At 42.3% G+C, this 18,952-nt stretch overlaps 1 protein-coding gene across 1 annotated transcript in view; it reads left to right on the forward strand.

Annotated features, from left to right (window-relative positions):
- The window catches only part of MPDZ (multiple PDZ domain crumbs cell polarity complex component), a 229,645-nt gene extending 213,223 nt beyond the window's left edge, over positions 1 to 16,422 (forward strand). The window contains exons 47-51 of the mRNA XM_088472634.1: positions 488 to 610; positions 10,569 to 10,673; positions 11,538 to 11,650; positions 13,438 to 13,561; positions 15,155 to 16,422. Of these exons, the coding sequence (XP_088328760.1) occupies positions 488 to 610; positions 10,569 to 10,673; positions 11,538 to 11,650; positions 13,438 to 13,561; positions 15,155 to 15,301 (612 nt within the window). The 3' untranslated portion in view covers positions 15,302 to 16,422. The remainder of the gene's footprint in view (positions 1 to 487; positions 611 to 10,568; positions 10,674 to 11,537; positions 11,651 to 13,437; positions 13,562 to 15,154) is intronic.
- The last annotated feature ends 2,530 nt before the right edge of the window (positions 16,423 to 18,952 follow it).

Here is an 18,952-nt window from a genome sequence, read left to right on the forward strand (position 1 = left end):
AGCTCAGAGTATCCCTTATATTACTTAGCTCACTGAAAACATCCTTTTCTTGACCATCAACGTCTGTCCTATAATTCATCAGCGCCTCATCACTGCACCGACTCCAGTTACCACTGATTCTGGAAGGGCAGAGTGCACTGGAGGCAGAACTGTAGAGAGGGCTGCCCTGGCAGTGATATCACCGGGCCACACCAAGCATTTACCACCTCTAGATTCTGGAAAGAGTTGTCCGCAGCGGAATCCTGGACTGGGGGCCGGATTTTAGCGTAGGACCAGCCACATTGAGCCTGTGGCCATAGTTTGGCTGCCCCTGAAATAATACAAAACAGCTGTGTTACTAAATTCTGCATTTGCAGCATGAATTCAGCAGGTAGCATAGTGTTGAAAATATTGAGCTATGCTATTTAAATGTAATACAGTAGATTAATAACATTGTAAACTAACTTGCATCTATTTTCACACTATTCTTTATATACAAACTATACAGGGCCCTTCAGACTCACTGGGGATCAGCATAGCTGGTGGCGTTGGCAGTCCCCTTGGTGATGTACCAATTTTTATCGCCATGATGCATGCAAATGGAGTTGTGGCCCAAACACAGAAACTCAGGGTAGGTTTATTTTTCTATTTTTGATTTGAAAATTTTAAAATAAATGCATTGTGCCTATAACACTGAAAATCATAACGTATGTACAGCTTTGCTCCTGCAGCCATGTTGTCAATATACAGCATATTGGCTGTATGAAAAAGCTAGATTTACTGTTGCACAGTTTGTTGAAGCCGCCGATGATCAACAGCTTTGACTGATGGATTTCAAACGGCAAAAGTAATTAATGCTGTATCAGGCTTGTTTAGCATGAATTACTATTGCCGTTTCAAATCTGATAATCAAAGCAGCTGGGGCTTTGAAAACCCGACGCATAGTAAATCTGTCCTCTTGTCTTTAGTATCAAGGAGAATCCTTTGAGGTTTGTCACACTCCTTACTACTACGATCTGGTCTATTTTCAGATAGGCAATACACTGCCTGCGCAAGCAAGCAGAGAAATAGTGCGTATATACATGTAAGCTTTGAGGACTGTGTTTCACTAAGCTTTTCCAAGCCATAAAGTGACAGATTTTTAGAGCTGACAAATAAGCACTCAATTCAGAGCCTGAAATGTACTGGTGGTAATATATATATAAACGGGTAAAATAAGTATTGACCACATCAACATTTTTCTCAGTAAATATATTTTAATGGGGCTATTGTAATAAAAGCTTCACCAAATGTCAGCAAAAAACCCATGCAAAGAAATCAAACCATAGATGGTTTCTTCGAGGTCCACAGGGTACCCATCCTGAGGCACCTGGCAGCATGAGTAGTTTTTTCTTTTGGTCACAGATTCCCTCATTTTGTGTAAGTGTGTTTCTGGTGTACAATTGGTCTTCCTTCTCCTTTTTCCTTCTCCTGCCTTGAGGCTTGTTAACAAAACTGAAGGCCTGTGGCTATGGATGGGGTATATATGGAGAAGGACCCGAGACATCCTGGGAGCTGAAGCTTTAACTGTTTGGTGCCTGGATCTCTCCAACCATAATATCCCCATGGTATTCCTGTGGACCCTATCAAACCAACAAATAACCACATATAGATGTTTAGGGATGATTACTTTAATGTCCGCGTACAACAGAGCAAGTTTGATTAAATGCTATTGGTAACCTACAGCGTATTTGCACTATGTTCTCAAATAACCCATAATGTTTCTATGTGCGCATGTCAGTGTCAGTGCTATTATGCAGGGACAAAGGCGCTGTGCTGCACAGTAGGTTCTTTGCAGTAGCTACAGATGTGTCCTCATACACCTAGGCCCTCATTCAGAGCCATACGCTCTGAGCAGAGCGCACGCTCTGAATGAGGGCCGCCCTCCATAATTATGGAGCGTCCTCCTGGACGCTCGTATAGCTGTGGGTCACCACCCACAGCCTGTACGAGCGTGCAGGTTGATGGCCGCGATGGTCTTGACCATCGCGACCATCGCCACTGCGAGCCGGAGCCTGCGGTTGAGTTTTTCAACCGCAAGGCCCGGAGTGATTTTGGCTCTATCAGAGCCAAAATCACTCCCACTGACATCACTAGTGATGTCAATCAACATCTATCATCATCAACATCTATCTATCAGAGCCAAAATCACTCCCACTGACATCACTAGTGATGTCAATCAACATCGACAGCACGCCCCCTTTGATCAGACACACCGAGCGAAGGAAAGTCCTTTGCTCGTCGCGTCTGGCGCATGCGCACGACGGAGCTCCCGCCGTCGTGCGCATGCGCAGTGCACAACATCGACCCACTTGCGAGCGGACCACCGCTTGCGAGTGGGTCTGAATCAGGCCCCTAGTCTCAATACTCCATATGGCATGAGAAGCCTGGCGCAATTGAGCTGACAGGTCCTGTGCGACTCAACTTGCGCCAGCATCTTTTTTGCGGGAATATCAGATGCGGCAGGCCGCACTGCTCTGATTAATTTGATATGCAACACTCGTATATCTGTCTGGGTCTGTATACTAAGCACAATGGAACTTGGCGTGAGAAAAGCTGCTGCATTGTAGCACTTTGTATACAGATTCAGAGTCACTGGAACACAGATACACAAGTGTTGTTTACCAAATCAGTGCAGTCCTGTGAAGCTGTTTGTCACATCCGATTGTGACTAAGATGCATTTTCAGGCTAAAAAAGAGGCTCGGTACAAGACGAGTCGCATAGTACCCGGCGTGCCATGAAGGGTTGTTTGGTGCCACTGCAGCAATATGTGGAGTACACATCTGTATATACATTATTTTGGATAAATAATTTTCTCTCATGTCATTTTCTCAACTTTTTACTCTGACAAAACAAATGGTTGTTATAGGACTATAGTTTCACCTATCCAATAAAATGTTGTTTTTTGGATCACTGCTGTCCCTAAAGACAAAGCAGTAATTCTAGTAAAAGGATGCAATAGATATTTCAGGAAAATGCTGAAACTTTAGTCAAATATCTTGCAATTCTGAATATTTCATTCATGGTTGTCATAGGAACGGCTGACAGTTTAGAATAAGTTTGTGTAATATAATTTATACCAGGAATAAGTAACTTGTGCCTAGCTGAAAGCTGAAATCCCGCAACCCAAATTTCCACGGCAGCTGGAGAGTGTAGTGTCACATATGTGTTGAACTCTTTTGGACATTATTTAGAACTTATAATTACAATTGTCTTTGTTATATATTCCACCTACTACATCCAGTGATACCTGATTGTGTTCAATTGAATTTAGAAGAATCTGTCATCCTAACCCTCTGTCCCACGCTCACTGTCTACCCCATCTGTGTCACCCCTGTCTGTCTGCCCATCCCCTTTAGAATGTAAGCTCTCACGAGCAGGGCCCTCTATCCTCTTGTGCTTATCCTTTCTTTACTTATACTATCTGCTCTATACTCAAAAGCACCTAACCCGTGACTTTTGCCATCCTGCTTCTGTTGCAGCAGTGTTTATATACCATGTACTTGTCTTGTAGTGTCTTAAACTGTATGACACTGTTTTCTTGTTCTGTTCAACTGTTTATGTACTCTGTTTCTGTACTATGTAAGGCGCTGCGGAACCCTTGTGGCGCCATATAAATAAAGGATTATAATAATAATAATAATAAATTGGAATTTCAAGAAGTAAAAGCTATTCAACAAGCCTACAGTTTGCTGCATTCACCACCAGGTGGCAATATATGCTTCAGAGTCATCCCAGCCAGCATGATTTCACTTCATTCATATTGTTAAAATGGCTTTGTTAAGGACAGGTGTGAATGTTTTTCATCCATTCATGTTGCCTTTAAAGTTTCACGAAGCACCAGAATTTTAGTTTACTCTTTTACTAGCATGTTTTTCTACTCTATTCCTGCAGCTGGTAGACTATATCCATCCAGAGTGGCAATAAATTCTCTTGTGGTTTAGTACTTTATGTATTTTACTTCAGAAATTCATCTCATTTTAATGACTTAATAAACAAGTTTTGAAGAACAATACATGGGTAAGAGAAGTAGGTGTGACAAATAATACCTGGGAACACCCATAAAACAAAAGTCTTTTGAGACCTATTGTTATTGTATAAAGGTGAATAATAACACAGCCAGAAATCTCTGACATATAATTATTATATAAATCAACTGTAGAAATTACTATGTGAACAAGATTTAGAGAATAAAAAAATGGACAGGGTCAATACCATTTAAAGCACAAATATACCTAAAATAAACATCTGTTCTGTATCAAGTATCCGTGTAATCAACCAGGCTGTAGTGTTACCAATCACAAAAGCAAAAATATCTTCAACTTCCCCAGCACTTAAAATGCTCTGCCATTATCCTCCCCTTTCACAGTCTTTTTATTATTATTAGAGCTACTGCCAGACTGCTACCTGTTTAATACATATATATTGTTATATGCACCCACTTTTTGGTTATTGATTTATGTTTTTGTACAGTTTTTTGTTCAATCCCATTCATCATACTGGCCCGATGTTTAATTTTCCGATCATTCCTTTCATCTGGATTTATATTATTTTAATTTGTAACATAACTGATAAAGGGAGTAGGAAGTCTTTTTAACGGATATCCAATTTATTTGATACAGTCATATAACTATATGACACATCTATAAGATAATGTTTTACAGATAGGGTCAGACTGGCCCACAGGGGTACAGGGAAATCCCCGGTGGACCCGTCTCTCTGAGGGCCCTGCCCCCTCTTCTAGGGGTCAGTAACTTGGTGGGGCAGGATCACGGATGAAGTTGGGTGCTTGTTTTGTTTGTATGGAAACTACACCAAAATTAACCCTCCTGCCAATCACTGTGGTTGTCCTGACACACCCTTGTCCCCTCCTTTATAAAGGGCCCCTGTTCTTTGCATGCATTCTCATATGGTTGGCCCCTCCTTTTATAAAGGGCCTCTGTTCTTTGCATGTACTGTATGCTCAAATGGTTGGCCAAGTCCTTCAGGGGTGTCTGGCCACACCCCTTAAGCTTGAGCCTCTACCTCTGCATTTCCCAATGGGCCCTTCATACCCCAGTCCGACACTGCTTGCAGGTGTGTCCACATGCATCTAGCCTCCATGCACGTTAAACAGCCCATCTAGTCGCGCCATGCCATATTGCGACTTGGTAACGCTGAGCATCTTTTCCTGCATCATATTTCTTTAATATGCATCTTATTTGGAAAACAATGCAAATAGGACGCACAAGCAGCTTATGTTGGTTAAAATGATATGCGGCATGCTATATTCTGTGTGTTACTGCGTCTGGATCTGCATTAGTGTCAGAGCCGCTGACATTGTAACGTATCATTTCGCATGTAGATATAACCATATTCGCACACAGAATATAGGCATGCCGCATATCATTTTAATCAGTATAAACTGCTTGTGCGTCCTATTTGCATTGCTTTGCAAATAAGATTCATTTTAAAGGAAAAAGTCGAACGGAAAGACGGAGCGCGCTACCAATTACGCACAGCGCTCACGTATCGTGTAATGCGACTGTAGTGCATGGAGGATAGATGTATATGGACACATCTGTACCTGTGATGGGTGAGGCTACACTCATTGATGAAACTAGAATGTAAGGGAATTATCTGGTAAGTATAAGTATAATTGTATCCAGTATAAAATGCATCTTGTGTCATGCACAAATTAGTTTTTAAAGTGTCCCATGTAGTATGGTTATTAATTGAAATTAGATTTTTTTCAATATCTTAATTCCTGAAAATGTCAGGAAACCTTTACATACATAAAAAATTTGTGTGTTAGTTGTGTTATTTGTTTGTTGTTGATTTATAAACCTTTTTTTATATAATTCAGATTAAGGGGTCAACCAGTTAGGTGCGAATTACAAGTAGCGAGTTTGTTTCATGAAACTCGCAGACTTTGCACGAATGCGCGCACCTCAGTATTCTCCAATCCAATTAAAAATGCCTATTCGCGGTACTCGTAGCGGAGGCTTGCAAATTGACTGCCAAATGCAATGTGAGAGAAATGCATGAAAAAATGGAGAGACCATCCTGGACCCCCCAAAATTTAATATTCTGTTAGTAGGACCATACAGAAGGCTGTTTGTGGGCATAAGGAAAGCACTGAAGGTTTTTAAACGATGTCAAGTAGCTGATTTGTACTTTTTTTTTAATATAAAAAAATTATAAAAAGCAAACTTTTTTTGTTTAATATCAAACGAATTAAACGAAAAGTACAAAAAAAAAAGTAGGAAAAAAGTTTAATTTTGGGTACTTTGAGGTGGTGTGGTTCTCTAGGTCTACAATAAGAAGGTAGATAATGTTTAGGTAGACAATACAAGTTAAACAAGCAATAGGTCGACAGGGTCTAAAGGTCGACTAGTAAAAAGGTCGACAGGGTCAAATGGTTCACACACAAATGATCAACACATATTTTTTTTTTTAGCCCTAATCTTCACCCTAACCTTCCCTTTGGTGCCTAACGCTAACCGTCAGGGTAGGTGCCTGACCCCAGCCATCCCTTCTAGTGCCTAACCCTAACCCTCCGGTAAGTGCCTAACCCTCCTTCCTGGAACCTAACCGTCGCAGTAAGTGCCTAATCTTAACCCTAAAAAAAAATGTCTACTGTTTTTTTGTGTTGACCATTTGTGTGTGGACCTAAGGGCCCTGTCGACATATGTGTGTCGACCTTTAGACCCTGTTGACCTAATGCCTGTCTAACTTGTATTGTCTACCTAAACATTGTCTACCATTTTACTGTAGACCTAAAGACCGGATACCCTTTGAGGGCACTTTGAAAAATGAAAATGAAAAAAAATTATAAAAACAATTAATTTTCAATTAAAAAATACTGTCATTAAATTTTAGGTGCCTAAACTAACAAAAATGTTGATTTTTGGGGTAATTTGAACCAATTTTTGTTTTTACCCCCAAAAATTGCATGTAATTATTGGACTAATTAAGCTAATTGGAATATTCCACTTGCCTAAGTAATTAGTCATTAGGGGGTGTCCAAGGGGTTCAGCAAGGTGTCCTGACATTTTAACCTTACAGTAAAGATTTTCCCTTCCATCTTTCACCCTCAGGGGGGGGGTGCCTATGGAGAAATGCGAGTCTACTATGCAGTGGCATAACTAAGGGGGGCCGAGCAGGGCGTTGCCCATGGCGCCATAGGACCTGCGGCACGGTACCGGCCCGCCCTAGTTAGGCAGTGTAGCGCCGATCACAGTGTGTGCGGTCAGCGCTACACATTTACACAGGACCTGCGCCGGGCCTGTGCTGCACAGCTGAGCCCCTTCCCTCCCCCTGAGCGCTTACCCAATAGCGCCAGGAGGAGGGTGAGAGGCGGGCTCAGGTTGTGCTAACGAACACATCGCCGCCAGCGCGGCAGCTATGTGTGTGTTTACCAGCAGCCAATGAGAGTCAGACGACTCTCATTTGCTGCTGCTGCACACACATCACCGCCGAGCGGGGCGATGTGTGTGTAAATCAGCAGCCAATGAGAGTCAGACAGACTCTCATTGGCTGCAGTGCCCACTGCAAGAGCCAGGCTGGAGCTCACTCATGAGCTCCGCCTTCCGGCTCATGCAGTGGGTAATGGGAGAGACGTCATGACGTCTCTCCCATAATGCTGAGCGCGCCAGCCCGGGAGGACTGACGTGCAGCGGGAGTGGTGTCCAGAGCCGGAGCGTGGATTCAGTTAAGTGTATTTTTTTTTTTTAAAGTGTCTGCACTACTAGGGGCACAACGGGGGAGGGGATGGCTACTCCTGGCAGCACCATGGCTGGGGGGGGGACCTCTACTGGGGGTAGTCGCAGTCGGGAAGCCGGCGGACGTAAGCCCGACAGCCGGCTCCCCAACTGCTTTATCCCGGCGAGGGTTAAATGACAGGCGTCTTTATCTAGACGCCTGCCATTTTACCGACACGGGGAGACTAGCGCCCTGCATCTCGATCGAAGTGATGCCGGGAGCCGCTGCGGACAGCCGTGGGAGGGGGAGGGTTAGGCTTAGGGTTCCCGGGGAGGACTTAGGGTTAGGCACCCGCCCGGGAGGTTAGGTTTAGGCTAGGGGAAGGGAGGGTTAGGGTTAGGCACCCCGGGTGGGACTTAGGGTTAGGCACCCCCCGGGGTACTTAGGTTTAGGCGGTGGGGAAGGGGGGGTTAGGTTTAGGCACTGGGGGGAAGGTTAGGGTTAGGCATCCCAAAGGAGGTTTAGGGTTAGGGAGGTTAGGTTAGTTGATACTTACCTGCGGACAATCAGGATTTTCAGCCATGTCGGCCAGCCGCTGTCGGGCGGTAATTCATACCGATTCCCTACTGGGGACTACAACTAGGGGGGGAGCTACTACTGGGGGCACTGCATCGGGAGGGGGAACCTCTACTGGGGACTAATACTGGGGGGGCGAAAGTACTACTGGGGGCACTATATAAGGGTCTTACTACTAGGGGCACAGCACTGGGGGGACCACTACTGGGGGCAATAATAGGAACGACCACTACAGGGGGCACTGGATAGGGGGGGGGGTCACCACTGGGGGTCTGCATAAGGGGGACCACTACTGGGGGCACTGCATTGTGGGGACTGCTACTGGGGGCACTATATAAGGAGCACTGCATAAGGGGGGACACTACTGGGGGCACTAAATAGGGAGGACCACTACAGGGGGCACTGCATGGGGGACGACTACTGCTGGGGACACCACTATATAAGGGGATTACTGCTAGGGGCCCTGCACTGGGGGGGACCACTACAGGGGGCACTAAATAGGGAGGACCACTACAGGGGGCACTGGATAGGGGGATCACTACTAGGGGCCTGCATAGGGGGGGACTACTACTGTGGGCACTGCATAGGGGAGGACTACTACTGGGGGCACTATATACAGGGCACTGCATAAGGGGGGCATTGCATTGTGGGGACTGCTACTGGGGGGCACTGCATAAGGGGGAACACTACTGGGGGCACTTCATAGGGGGGACCACTACATGGGGCACTGCATTGGGGGGACCACTACTGGGGGCACTGAATAAGGGGAACTAATGGGGGGCTGTATAAGGGGGACCACTACTGGGGGTACTGTATAAGGGGCACTACTATGAGCCTGCATACGAGGGAACACAAGTGGGGACATTGCATACTGGGGGTACTGTATAAGGGGCACTACTGGGGTTAAGGTGCATAAGGATAGGAATGTCCTGAGTGACGATAAACGGTAGCGTGTCATGTTGACACGCCCCATTTTTAAGTGACCACGCCCATTTTTCAGCGCGCGCACACAGCAGGTGGGGGACCTCCATTGTCAAATTTGCCCTGAGCTCCAAATACCCTAGTTATGCCACTGCTACTCTGACTGGTTCAGTGCAAGTTGCTAATTGGATTGCAAAGTAAATTGGCTATGCAAATTGACAGAGAAAACAGTAACTCGCCTCTCACAATTCGCACCTAATTGGATTGACCCCTAAAGCTGGGTACACACCTATATAATCGTTGGGCCGTTCTTTCGATATCAAGAGAACGGCCGTTGGATTGTATAGGTGTGTACTCTGTCCCGATGCAGGAGCGAAGGCCGTATAAACTACTTTCAACACTCCTGTAACGGTCAGGAACAGGAGTTCGCATCAAATGTTCTGTTTAAAATTTGTCTGCTCGACCTCCCAATCCCATAGAAGCCCATACACACTGTGCTATGTCTGCACAGTGTGTACGGTGCGGCAGCTGACTGGTCACACTGGGCACGGCTAATCGGGAGAGTTTTACCTGATCAGTCTGTAATCGGAAAGATGTGTACTCAGTTTTATCCTGGATAAATGTATTGGTAAATTTCTGAATCAACTGTGCAGAATTTACTGAGAGTAGCAATACCCAGCTGCAGAGGGTCTCCTACGTGCGCCATTGATTTCATGTTTTGTTGACTTATTCATGTGTAATTGGTTAAATCAAATAAATTTACCCATTTGAACAATCATTTGTCCTTTTTCCAGTGTTTTGGACCATATGGTCGGATGGCACTTTCTCCCATACACTACCAGGTTTTCATTCCAACCAGCCAAATTGGACAGATGTCTGACAGATTGTATAGTGTGTGCCCAGCATTACTAACTTATATAAAGGAATGTGAGGCTAGATGTGGACACTGAAAACTAGTGAGAGCATGGAAAGTCATAGGGTTTTCTTATGCACTATTTAATACTGGCAGAGTTGGCATCAGTTTAATAGATGTCCAACCTGGCAGTCTTGTATAAACACATTATAAATTTATAACATGTAAGTCATGTGAAGGTTTAACATTTATATTCCAATGCTCTTTTTCATATGTCATTATTTATTGTTAAATGCTCTATGGAGAAGCAACTGCATGGAAAACAGGTGTTGAGTGAGTTGCCAAGATTAATGCATATTACCCTTGTTTCTCACTGTACAGGGAGCTTTGTGATTCTAGCCTTAGGTTCTCCTGTTATAAAACAGTATTTTGTTTTATATCACCATAGTGATATAATGACTCCAGCATTTTCTTTCATCAGAAACTACATCTACTATTTTCTTCTTTTAACCATAGGTTGGTGACAGGATCGTTAGTATCTGTGGGACATCAACTGAAGGAATAACTCACTCTCAGGCTGTCAGCCTCCTGAAAAATGCCACAGGCACAATCGAGCTACAGGTAACACTGTTCTGCTTTGTCTAACCCTATTCATGCAGGTCATACTAATCCACTGTCAAATTATGTACTGCTTCCTCATCTAATAATGGGACTAAATAAACCTTCAGTTCTATAATATTGTTCAAGAAAGGAAAGGCATTTTCAACTTAATATACAATTTTAAGGTTGAAAGTGCAAGCACTTCATGAAATTTACTTTAATAGGTGTTTACTGTGGTTAAATATACACAGCCAACTGGAAAAACATTTACTTTATAGGGCCTATACATCTGCAATGTATTGCCCAAATTCTAATATGTTTAAAAACCTTCGATTCAGCGTCCCTGACGAAAAAATTATTGTGATCAGCAAATCAGGGATTTTTAACACTCGGTTTTTCCCCGATCCACCGACTGATCGTTGTTCATCGATGTTTGCGGATCAAATTTTTGATCGTGAGTTGATGGATTGGGGCTGTAAATGTATGATCTGCATTACATCCTCCCTCCCCCAATCACCATATAAAGTTTTTTTCCCCAGGAATCCTATGTTTCTCTCACTGCCCCTGCCCAGAGAGTAGAGCATGGTGAGTGGAAGGTCTGGTCCTCTAACTCACACATCCCCTCTATGGCCAGTTATAGAGGGCGAGCTTTATTCATTTGTCACTTATGCATTAGAGGACCAACAGAGCCTTGGCAAAAAAACAGCTGTATGTTGAAACCCCTAGGTGCTCTAACTAGGGGGATTGGGCACCAAATTTTCTTAGGCTGGTAGTTAAGCTTTACATATTAGCTCAGACCACAGTTAAAAAGTGAAAATTGTAAAATATAAGTGTTCTGCCATTATAAGAGCATCATAAGATCTTTTTATGTGTTAACATTTTCAGGTAGTAGCTGGCGGGGATGTGAGTGTGGTCACAGGTCAACAGCAAGAACATGTAGGCTCAACAGTCAGCTTTTCAGGACTTGCCTCAAGCAGTATATTGCAGGATGATTTGGGGTATGTATTACTGCACATATATTAAAACTATGAAAATACAACTTGAGCTGTCAAACACCTTTACATGTGCTCTGGATTTTACTGCTTTAACATGTAGTATTTACATCAGTCCCTGCCCCACTGGAACTTAAAGCCTACCACACACACTGGGGTTCATTTTGTTAGAAACCAATTAACCGACTAGTGTGTATGAATCTGGATCTTTGAAATTTCTTAACAGGTTGGTTTACCAGATGCTTCTGATAACTAAAATTAAGGGCCCTGATCAAGTGCACCAGGGGAGGAAAAATAATTTCAAGTGCCTGGGAGGGTCCCTGCTCTGCCACCTAGAGCATGTGGACAACTCTGCCTTAGAGTTGGCCAAAGCCATTGTCTTGGTTGGCTCCATAGTTTAAGTTAGTGTCCCCAAAAGTGAGCTTCATTGTTCATCTATCACATGCCATGCAAAGGATGTCCACCCCAGACTGAGCATAGAGCAATTTAGAGAGGCATCTAAAACAGGCAATAACATTCCCATTGTCCCTCCTACAAACTTGGGCCTGGACATATATCACTTCCCAGACATGGTAAGAAGGTGGAAGAAAGCAGAGGACAGCTGTAGTGGAACTGCAAACCCAGCACCGATGGCTTTGCAGCATATGGATCTTGGGGCACTACCTGTGGCAGCAGTGACTGAGTACTTCTGGGGGTCATCCCATTGTGGGAGCATGTAGGAGGAGGTACTGACCTCAGTAGCAGAGGGACGATGATGAATATAGATACAAAAAATAAATTAATAACCTTAACGAAATATAATAGCGGCCATGGACAGCCAAACAAATGAGCTCCCGACTCTAGTAGACACTTTAAGCAAGTGATGTTATGACAGACTTCCGGAGTATAGAGGGGGAGGAGTATACATTTTTGGAGGTACATTTGAAAACCTTAGATCCAGATGATGCATTCAATACCCATTTGTTTCTGTGTCTCCCAATTGGATGAAAGAGAAAACCAAATCGCAAAACAGTTACAGTGACTGTAAATTAATATAAAGGCGCAAAAACTCATGCAGCCAGTGACTGCCAAACCATGGCTGATCTTCTCTAAAACATGTCCCATTTATTTGTTCTAATAAAGAAATCTAAAAATGTTTTGTTTAGAATGTTTCCAGAATATAAATGTTGAATTGAAAATATTCTCTCTGAATTGTTGCAACACAAGTTACTTTGTACAGATGTGTCCACATACACCTATCCTCAGTTTGCACCAAATTGCTTGCCATGCTTAGCGCACCACGTACTTTGTGCCTAAGCTGCGCCATGCTTCTAGCCACACACATTTGTACAAGATATACATCCTATTCACATCCCTGATGCAAAAAAAGAACAATGCAAGGGTACCATGGACACTGGTGCTGGCATTGCATGCAGCTGCTTTGTGCGACTAAGACAATAACCTGGGTAAAAAGGTAAAAGACTGTGGTCTGATACGAGTGAGCCATGCCACACATGGTTATATCAATTCCTTTGTGACAAAAATACTAATCCAAGCCAAGGGCATTATAAGCAACTTTGGGTGCAGATACTGTACGATGCAAATAAGACAATAAATTCAGAATAAATTATAAATGTCTGGGAATCGCTACCCATGGTGGAGGGTCTATGTCGCACCATGTATTTCGTGCGATATGGCACAATAAAAATAGGTGTATGAGGACACATCTGTATAGAGAAATTGTGGTTATTTAAATAAAATTTATAATGTGATGGCCTATAGATACCTTGTACAGTATGTATGTTTAATGTTAGACCACCTCAGTACAAGACAATCGTTCTTGAGAGAGGACCAGATGGACTTGGCTTCAGTATTGTTGGGGGCTATGGCAGTCCACATGGTGACCTACCCATCTATGTGAAAACTGTATTTACCAAGGTAAATAATAATTTTCTATTTCATTAATCCTTCCTTCCTCCAGCATTGTTCTATTACAATGTAAATTGTGTATAGTTTTGCTTGTTGTATGAGTATGCTAATACCTAATATAAAACTTAGCGGTAATAATCACATTAAAACATATTAGCACAAAAGAAGCCACATAAAGAGACAGACATAATTGTAAAAGACCTGTCAAATAGGTCAGATAAATAATAAATCTTAAGGTACTAATTGAACCTATTACAAATCAATGAAAATAGTAGCCAGAATGGCTTAATACAACCAATATACTAATGATCGCCTTGACGAATTATGTATACAAATAATCATGGGTTATCATCCAAAATGTAATATTACAGACACAGAAACCAGCAAATTCAGATAGATAATTATTCATATATATTCATATTATCCGGACTGACATTCATAGGACAGGAAATAATTTTTGCTTCAATCGGATTAATTCACATCCTAATATTACCAAAAATATATATATTGTTGGTTTAAATCAGAGGAAATATAATATAATCAATTGAAGAACCACTAATCACAAAATTTGCATGAGACTAGCCTATAAGGGGCTATGTTCTGATCTAAGCTTAAGTAATATATTCTAGAACAATTCTGGAAAAATTGGTAGACCAAGCAATCTTCTCAATGCAAAAGGATCAGAATAACAAGGGGGTGTAGTCTGCTTTGCTCCATGTACCTACAGATAGTGAATGGAGTATGAATGGACCTCCCTCCAATACCTAATGGAATAGAATGAGAACTAATGACATCTGCTGTCTGACAACTGATGTAGATGTGGGTCTGTTGCAAGCAGAGAAATCCTACTATTAACTACGTGGACAAATGAGAGTGCTAGAAATTGAAAGATAATATAGGTATTGGTAAAGCTTGATGTGCACAAGTTGCTGCTTTCCAATCTCTGTGTATTCACATTGAATAATGGATGAGCGATCTTGTGAATGCCTCTAGTAATAAGGTAGAGAGTGGAAGTAACCCCATCAAACTATATGTTAGTTCCTCGCTCCTGATGTCACTGGACAGATCAGGATGAGTAGGAGCAATAGTGAAGCAGGTGGTCCCAGAAATAAGAATGAAAATACCTGTCTAGAGTGTTTAGTCTGTGTTGCCAATGGAGTCTCCATGTGCATAACTGAGACTCCTGGCCAAGACGCGCATTTCGCTGGTTCACAGCTTTTTCAACTCGTGCCTAACCCTAACCCCCCTCCCCCTAGTGGTGCCTAACCACCCCCCCCCCCAAATGAAAAACCCTAAAGCTGCTACGCTGTCTAAGCCTAACCCCCCCTCCACCCGTGGCTAACGCTAAGGGCGCCCCGGACTTACCTCGTTCGGGCTACCGTCTTTCTGGATTCCGGTGTCGGGATTAAGATAGGCGTCAATATTTTGATGCCTATCTTAAGTCCAGTGTCGGACTTTCAGTGTTGGGATTCAGACCCCAGCAGATGTAGTTGGTGTATGTTTGTTAATATTTAACTTCAAATTGTTATTGAAGTCAGACATGCTGAGTATGTTTTTTTTTTTTTTATATAGATGTGATATCTTTACCATAATTTGTTGCAGGGGGCAGCGTCAGAAGATGGCCGCCTGAACAGAGGAGACCAGATCATTGCTGTGAATGGGCAGAGTTTGGAAGGTGTGACTCATGAAGAAGCTGTTGCTATTTTGAAGAGAACAAAAGGAACAGTTACCCTTACAGTGCTTTCCTGACCTCCTGGCTTAGTATCTTCACCTTTTTAGGGTCCATTTGTAAAGAAAATTTATGTTACCAGCTTTTTCCCCTGTGAAAGTACATAAACCAGTGAGACTCACATTATGGGTCAACTGTGTGTCAGGTAGCATTTTCTCTTGTCTGAAAGAATGTTTACCTAGCTGCTGTCATTTAACACACACTGATTTACACTGTAGAGCAAAAGAATATGTTAAAGCTTATTTAGCTCACTGTAGATTTGTGTGCTCTTATTATTGTAGTCAGTATTTTAAGTGCGGTTTCTTTAGCCACAAAGGAAGTATTTCAGTATTGTAGATGATCTACATTTAGTACAAATGTGTGAAGAACATGAATCTTGGCAACAAAAGAGGACAAGAAAACATCAGCTTGTTAAATACAAATATTTTGTAGGTCACTACTTTTTATTGTTGCTGTGTTTTTATTACACTTACATTGTATTATTGCTTTGCTGCTATTGCCTATGAACAAATGAAGGTTTTGTGGTTTGTTTGTTTTAGTTTGTTCTATTTTGATTAATACACTGGACATAAGTTGGAAATTTAAAATTAATTTGTATCCCAAGTGCACTGTAATATGATTTTATATAATTACTAAATGGGGAGAAATTGCTGTTTGTTCAGCAACAAAGGAGTTTGCGTTATTAGATTATGCAAAAGATAAACACTTTAGTAAACAAAAATATTGTATAGAGAGATAAACCGTAAGGATCGCTTATTTAAGCTGACAAGCAATTTGGAAACCTCAGTACATTTAATTTACAGTACATTTTGCTGTTAGACCTGATTGCTCATCTCTAAAACAAAGTAATCACTTTATGTAACAGCAGTTTTTAAAGTTGTTTTTTAAAGGCTTCTCCACTACTTAGTAACCTGCAGTGCGAACATACAACATTTAAAAACGTAAAAGCAGACACAAGCAGGGCTAACCTCTTCTGTGATACTGATGCTCCTGCACAGTGGGAATTGCTAACCAGTCAGCAGTTTCACAGAACTTGCAAGCACATTATGGAAAGACAGCTACCTACACTGACATCTTTACGAACTCTTTTTTCGCCTAGCAGAAGATTATGTAATCATGAGTATAATGCTAATATATATGCAGCGGGTAAAATAAGTATTGAACACATCAACATTTTTCTCAGTAAATATATTTGTAATGGGGCTATTGTAATGGCATTTTCACCAAATGTCAGCAACAACCCATGCAAAGAAATCAAACCATAGATGTCCATAAATTAAGTTATGTGTAATAATGTGAAATGACACAGGGAAAAAGTATTGAACATGCTTACTGAAATTTATTTAATACTTTGTACAAAAGCCTTTGTTGTTAATGACAGCTTCAAGATGCCTCCTGTATGGAGAAACTAGTTGCATGCATTGCTCAGGTGTGATTTCGTCCCATTCTTCCACACAAACAGTCTTCAAATCTTTATGGTTCAGTGGGCTTCTTATATGAACTCTGGGCCTGATTCAGCAAGGAACGCACGGATGCAGACGCACGCACCCGGCAGCTGCGAGAATATGCAAATGAATGCATACGCACGGCAATTGCAGCGCAAAGATGTAGACGCACGGCACTACATAATGCAGCCTCCTTTACCATCTGCTAACGTACGTACTGATGCACAAGGATGCGCACATACTGATGCGCAAGGATGAGAAAACATCAGGAACATTGAACAAGAACATTCTCTTGACCATACTGGAAATGCAGAATGAAACTCAATAAAATAACTATACAGAAGACAAATTTAATCCTTACTCCAAATAAGAATATTCGCATATAGATGGATGATCAGAAATCATACATAAACACCAAAAATCATTATTAGCTGACCAGCAATCAGCACTACAACAACCCACCAACACATTCATCCATTACAATATCATAATCATTGTATTTATATGGGACTAATATATGATATGTTCGTAAGGCAGTACATATTCTAACAAACGGGAGACGATTTATATGGACGCTAGAGCTGAAAGAAACACACCAAAGATGGCCGCCAACTGCCATAGATTTAGATTAGGTAAAGACTCACCAAAAATGGCCGCTGCCGCTAACAGAGTCCAAACCACTGATAGCAGAGTTCCGATCACACTGGACTGCTGCAGAGATACGACCTACATCAATACACATAGGATATCCTCTTTTCATTCAGACTACCACACACGTGAGCACGCAGTACGTTACAATAAAGTTGCCAAAACTATATAGCCTCTCAATCAATACTTTAACCAACCTGCACTTATACTCTGTTATGTCCCTTACTCACATGCATGTTCACACCGGAGAAGTTGCGGAATAGCGACGGACCAGCAGATGCATCATTTCTGGTAAGTACATTTACTTACCATATAAACTGCCTAATAGTGTCAATACGCTCTGATACTGCACCTATATCTCCTGAGGTGGCGTGAGCCGAGGGAAGCAAGATTACCACGATTGAAGAGGCACGACAAATATATTATTCAACATCCAGCCACAAGTTTTTGCCTACCCAGCCATATTTTAGTTTGTCATACATCTCGCATCATTACATATAAAGCCGTTGGAAAGACATTTCATTTGCACTGAATATCCAGCCACAAGTTTTTGCACACCGGATTACCAACATAGACATTCCCTTTAAATTAAGACTTTATTTAGAGACTTCAACACATTATTTGTACGAAGTTCCAGCCACAAGTTTTTGCCGACCAGTTACAAGAACATATGAAATAATTACACTATACGTATAGACTATCAATATACAATACATTCTATTTTGAGATAACCATTATTAGAGACCCATCCACCATCAACCGCTTCCTTCTGCCCTCATGTTTACATATTTCAATTGGAAATAAGGACGTTCCCTGAGGTAGCAGCTAGTGGTGGTAGACAACACCCCCCCCCCTTTCTAGGAGCGCTAACCGGCCACTCTATACAAGATCAGGAACATTGAGTAACATCGGAGCAGCACGCAGACTAAAGGTAAAACTGACCCTGCCGTAGGAGTTGAGAGACTTCCTGCACGCAGAGGGATGCAAGGCTGCGTCCAGCATCTCAGTGGCTAATTTATGCACGCCCCTATATCGGGGTGCGAACACACTGGCACGCCTGATTTCAGCCAACCACTCTCCGTATCCACCCACAAACGGCACTTCCTGTCAATCACTTTTCCCTGAGTCTGCATATTCACTGTGCTCGCTTTTGCGGACGCGCACACGCACTGCGACCTAGATGCATGCACTGACTGCCAACATTGGCAAATTGCATGCATCCGTGCATTCCTTGCTGAATCAGGCCCTCTGATCTTTAGTTCTTTCCATAGATTTTCAATTGGATTCAAGTCAGGTGATTGGCTGGGCCATGCTAGCAGTTTTATTTTCTCTCTTAAACCAATTGAGAGTGTCCTTGGCTGTGTATTTGGGATCATTGTCTTGCAGAAATGTCCACCCTCGTTTTGTATTCGTCATCTGGGTAGATGGCTGCAGATTTTTATCAAGAATGTCTTGGTACATTTTTCCATTCATCCTTCAATGATATGAAGTATGCCAGTACCGTATGCTGAAAAACAGCCCCACACCATGATTTTCCCACCTCCAAACTTCACTGTTAGTATGGTGTTTTTGGGGTGA

Source organism: Taudactylus pleione, unplaced genomic scaffold (assembly GCF_031769625.1).
Source record: "Taudactylus pleione unplaced genomic scaffold, aTauple2 ptg000127l, whole genome shotgun sequence".
In the NCBI taxonomy this organism is placed as follows: Eukaryota; Metazoa; Chordata; class Amphibia; order Anura; family Myobatrachidae; genus Taudactylus; species Taudactylus pleione.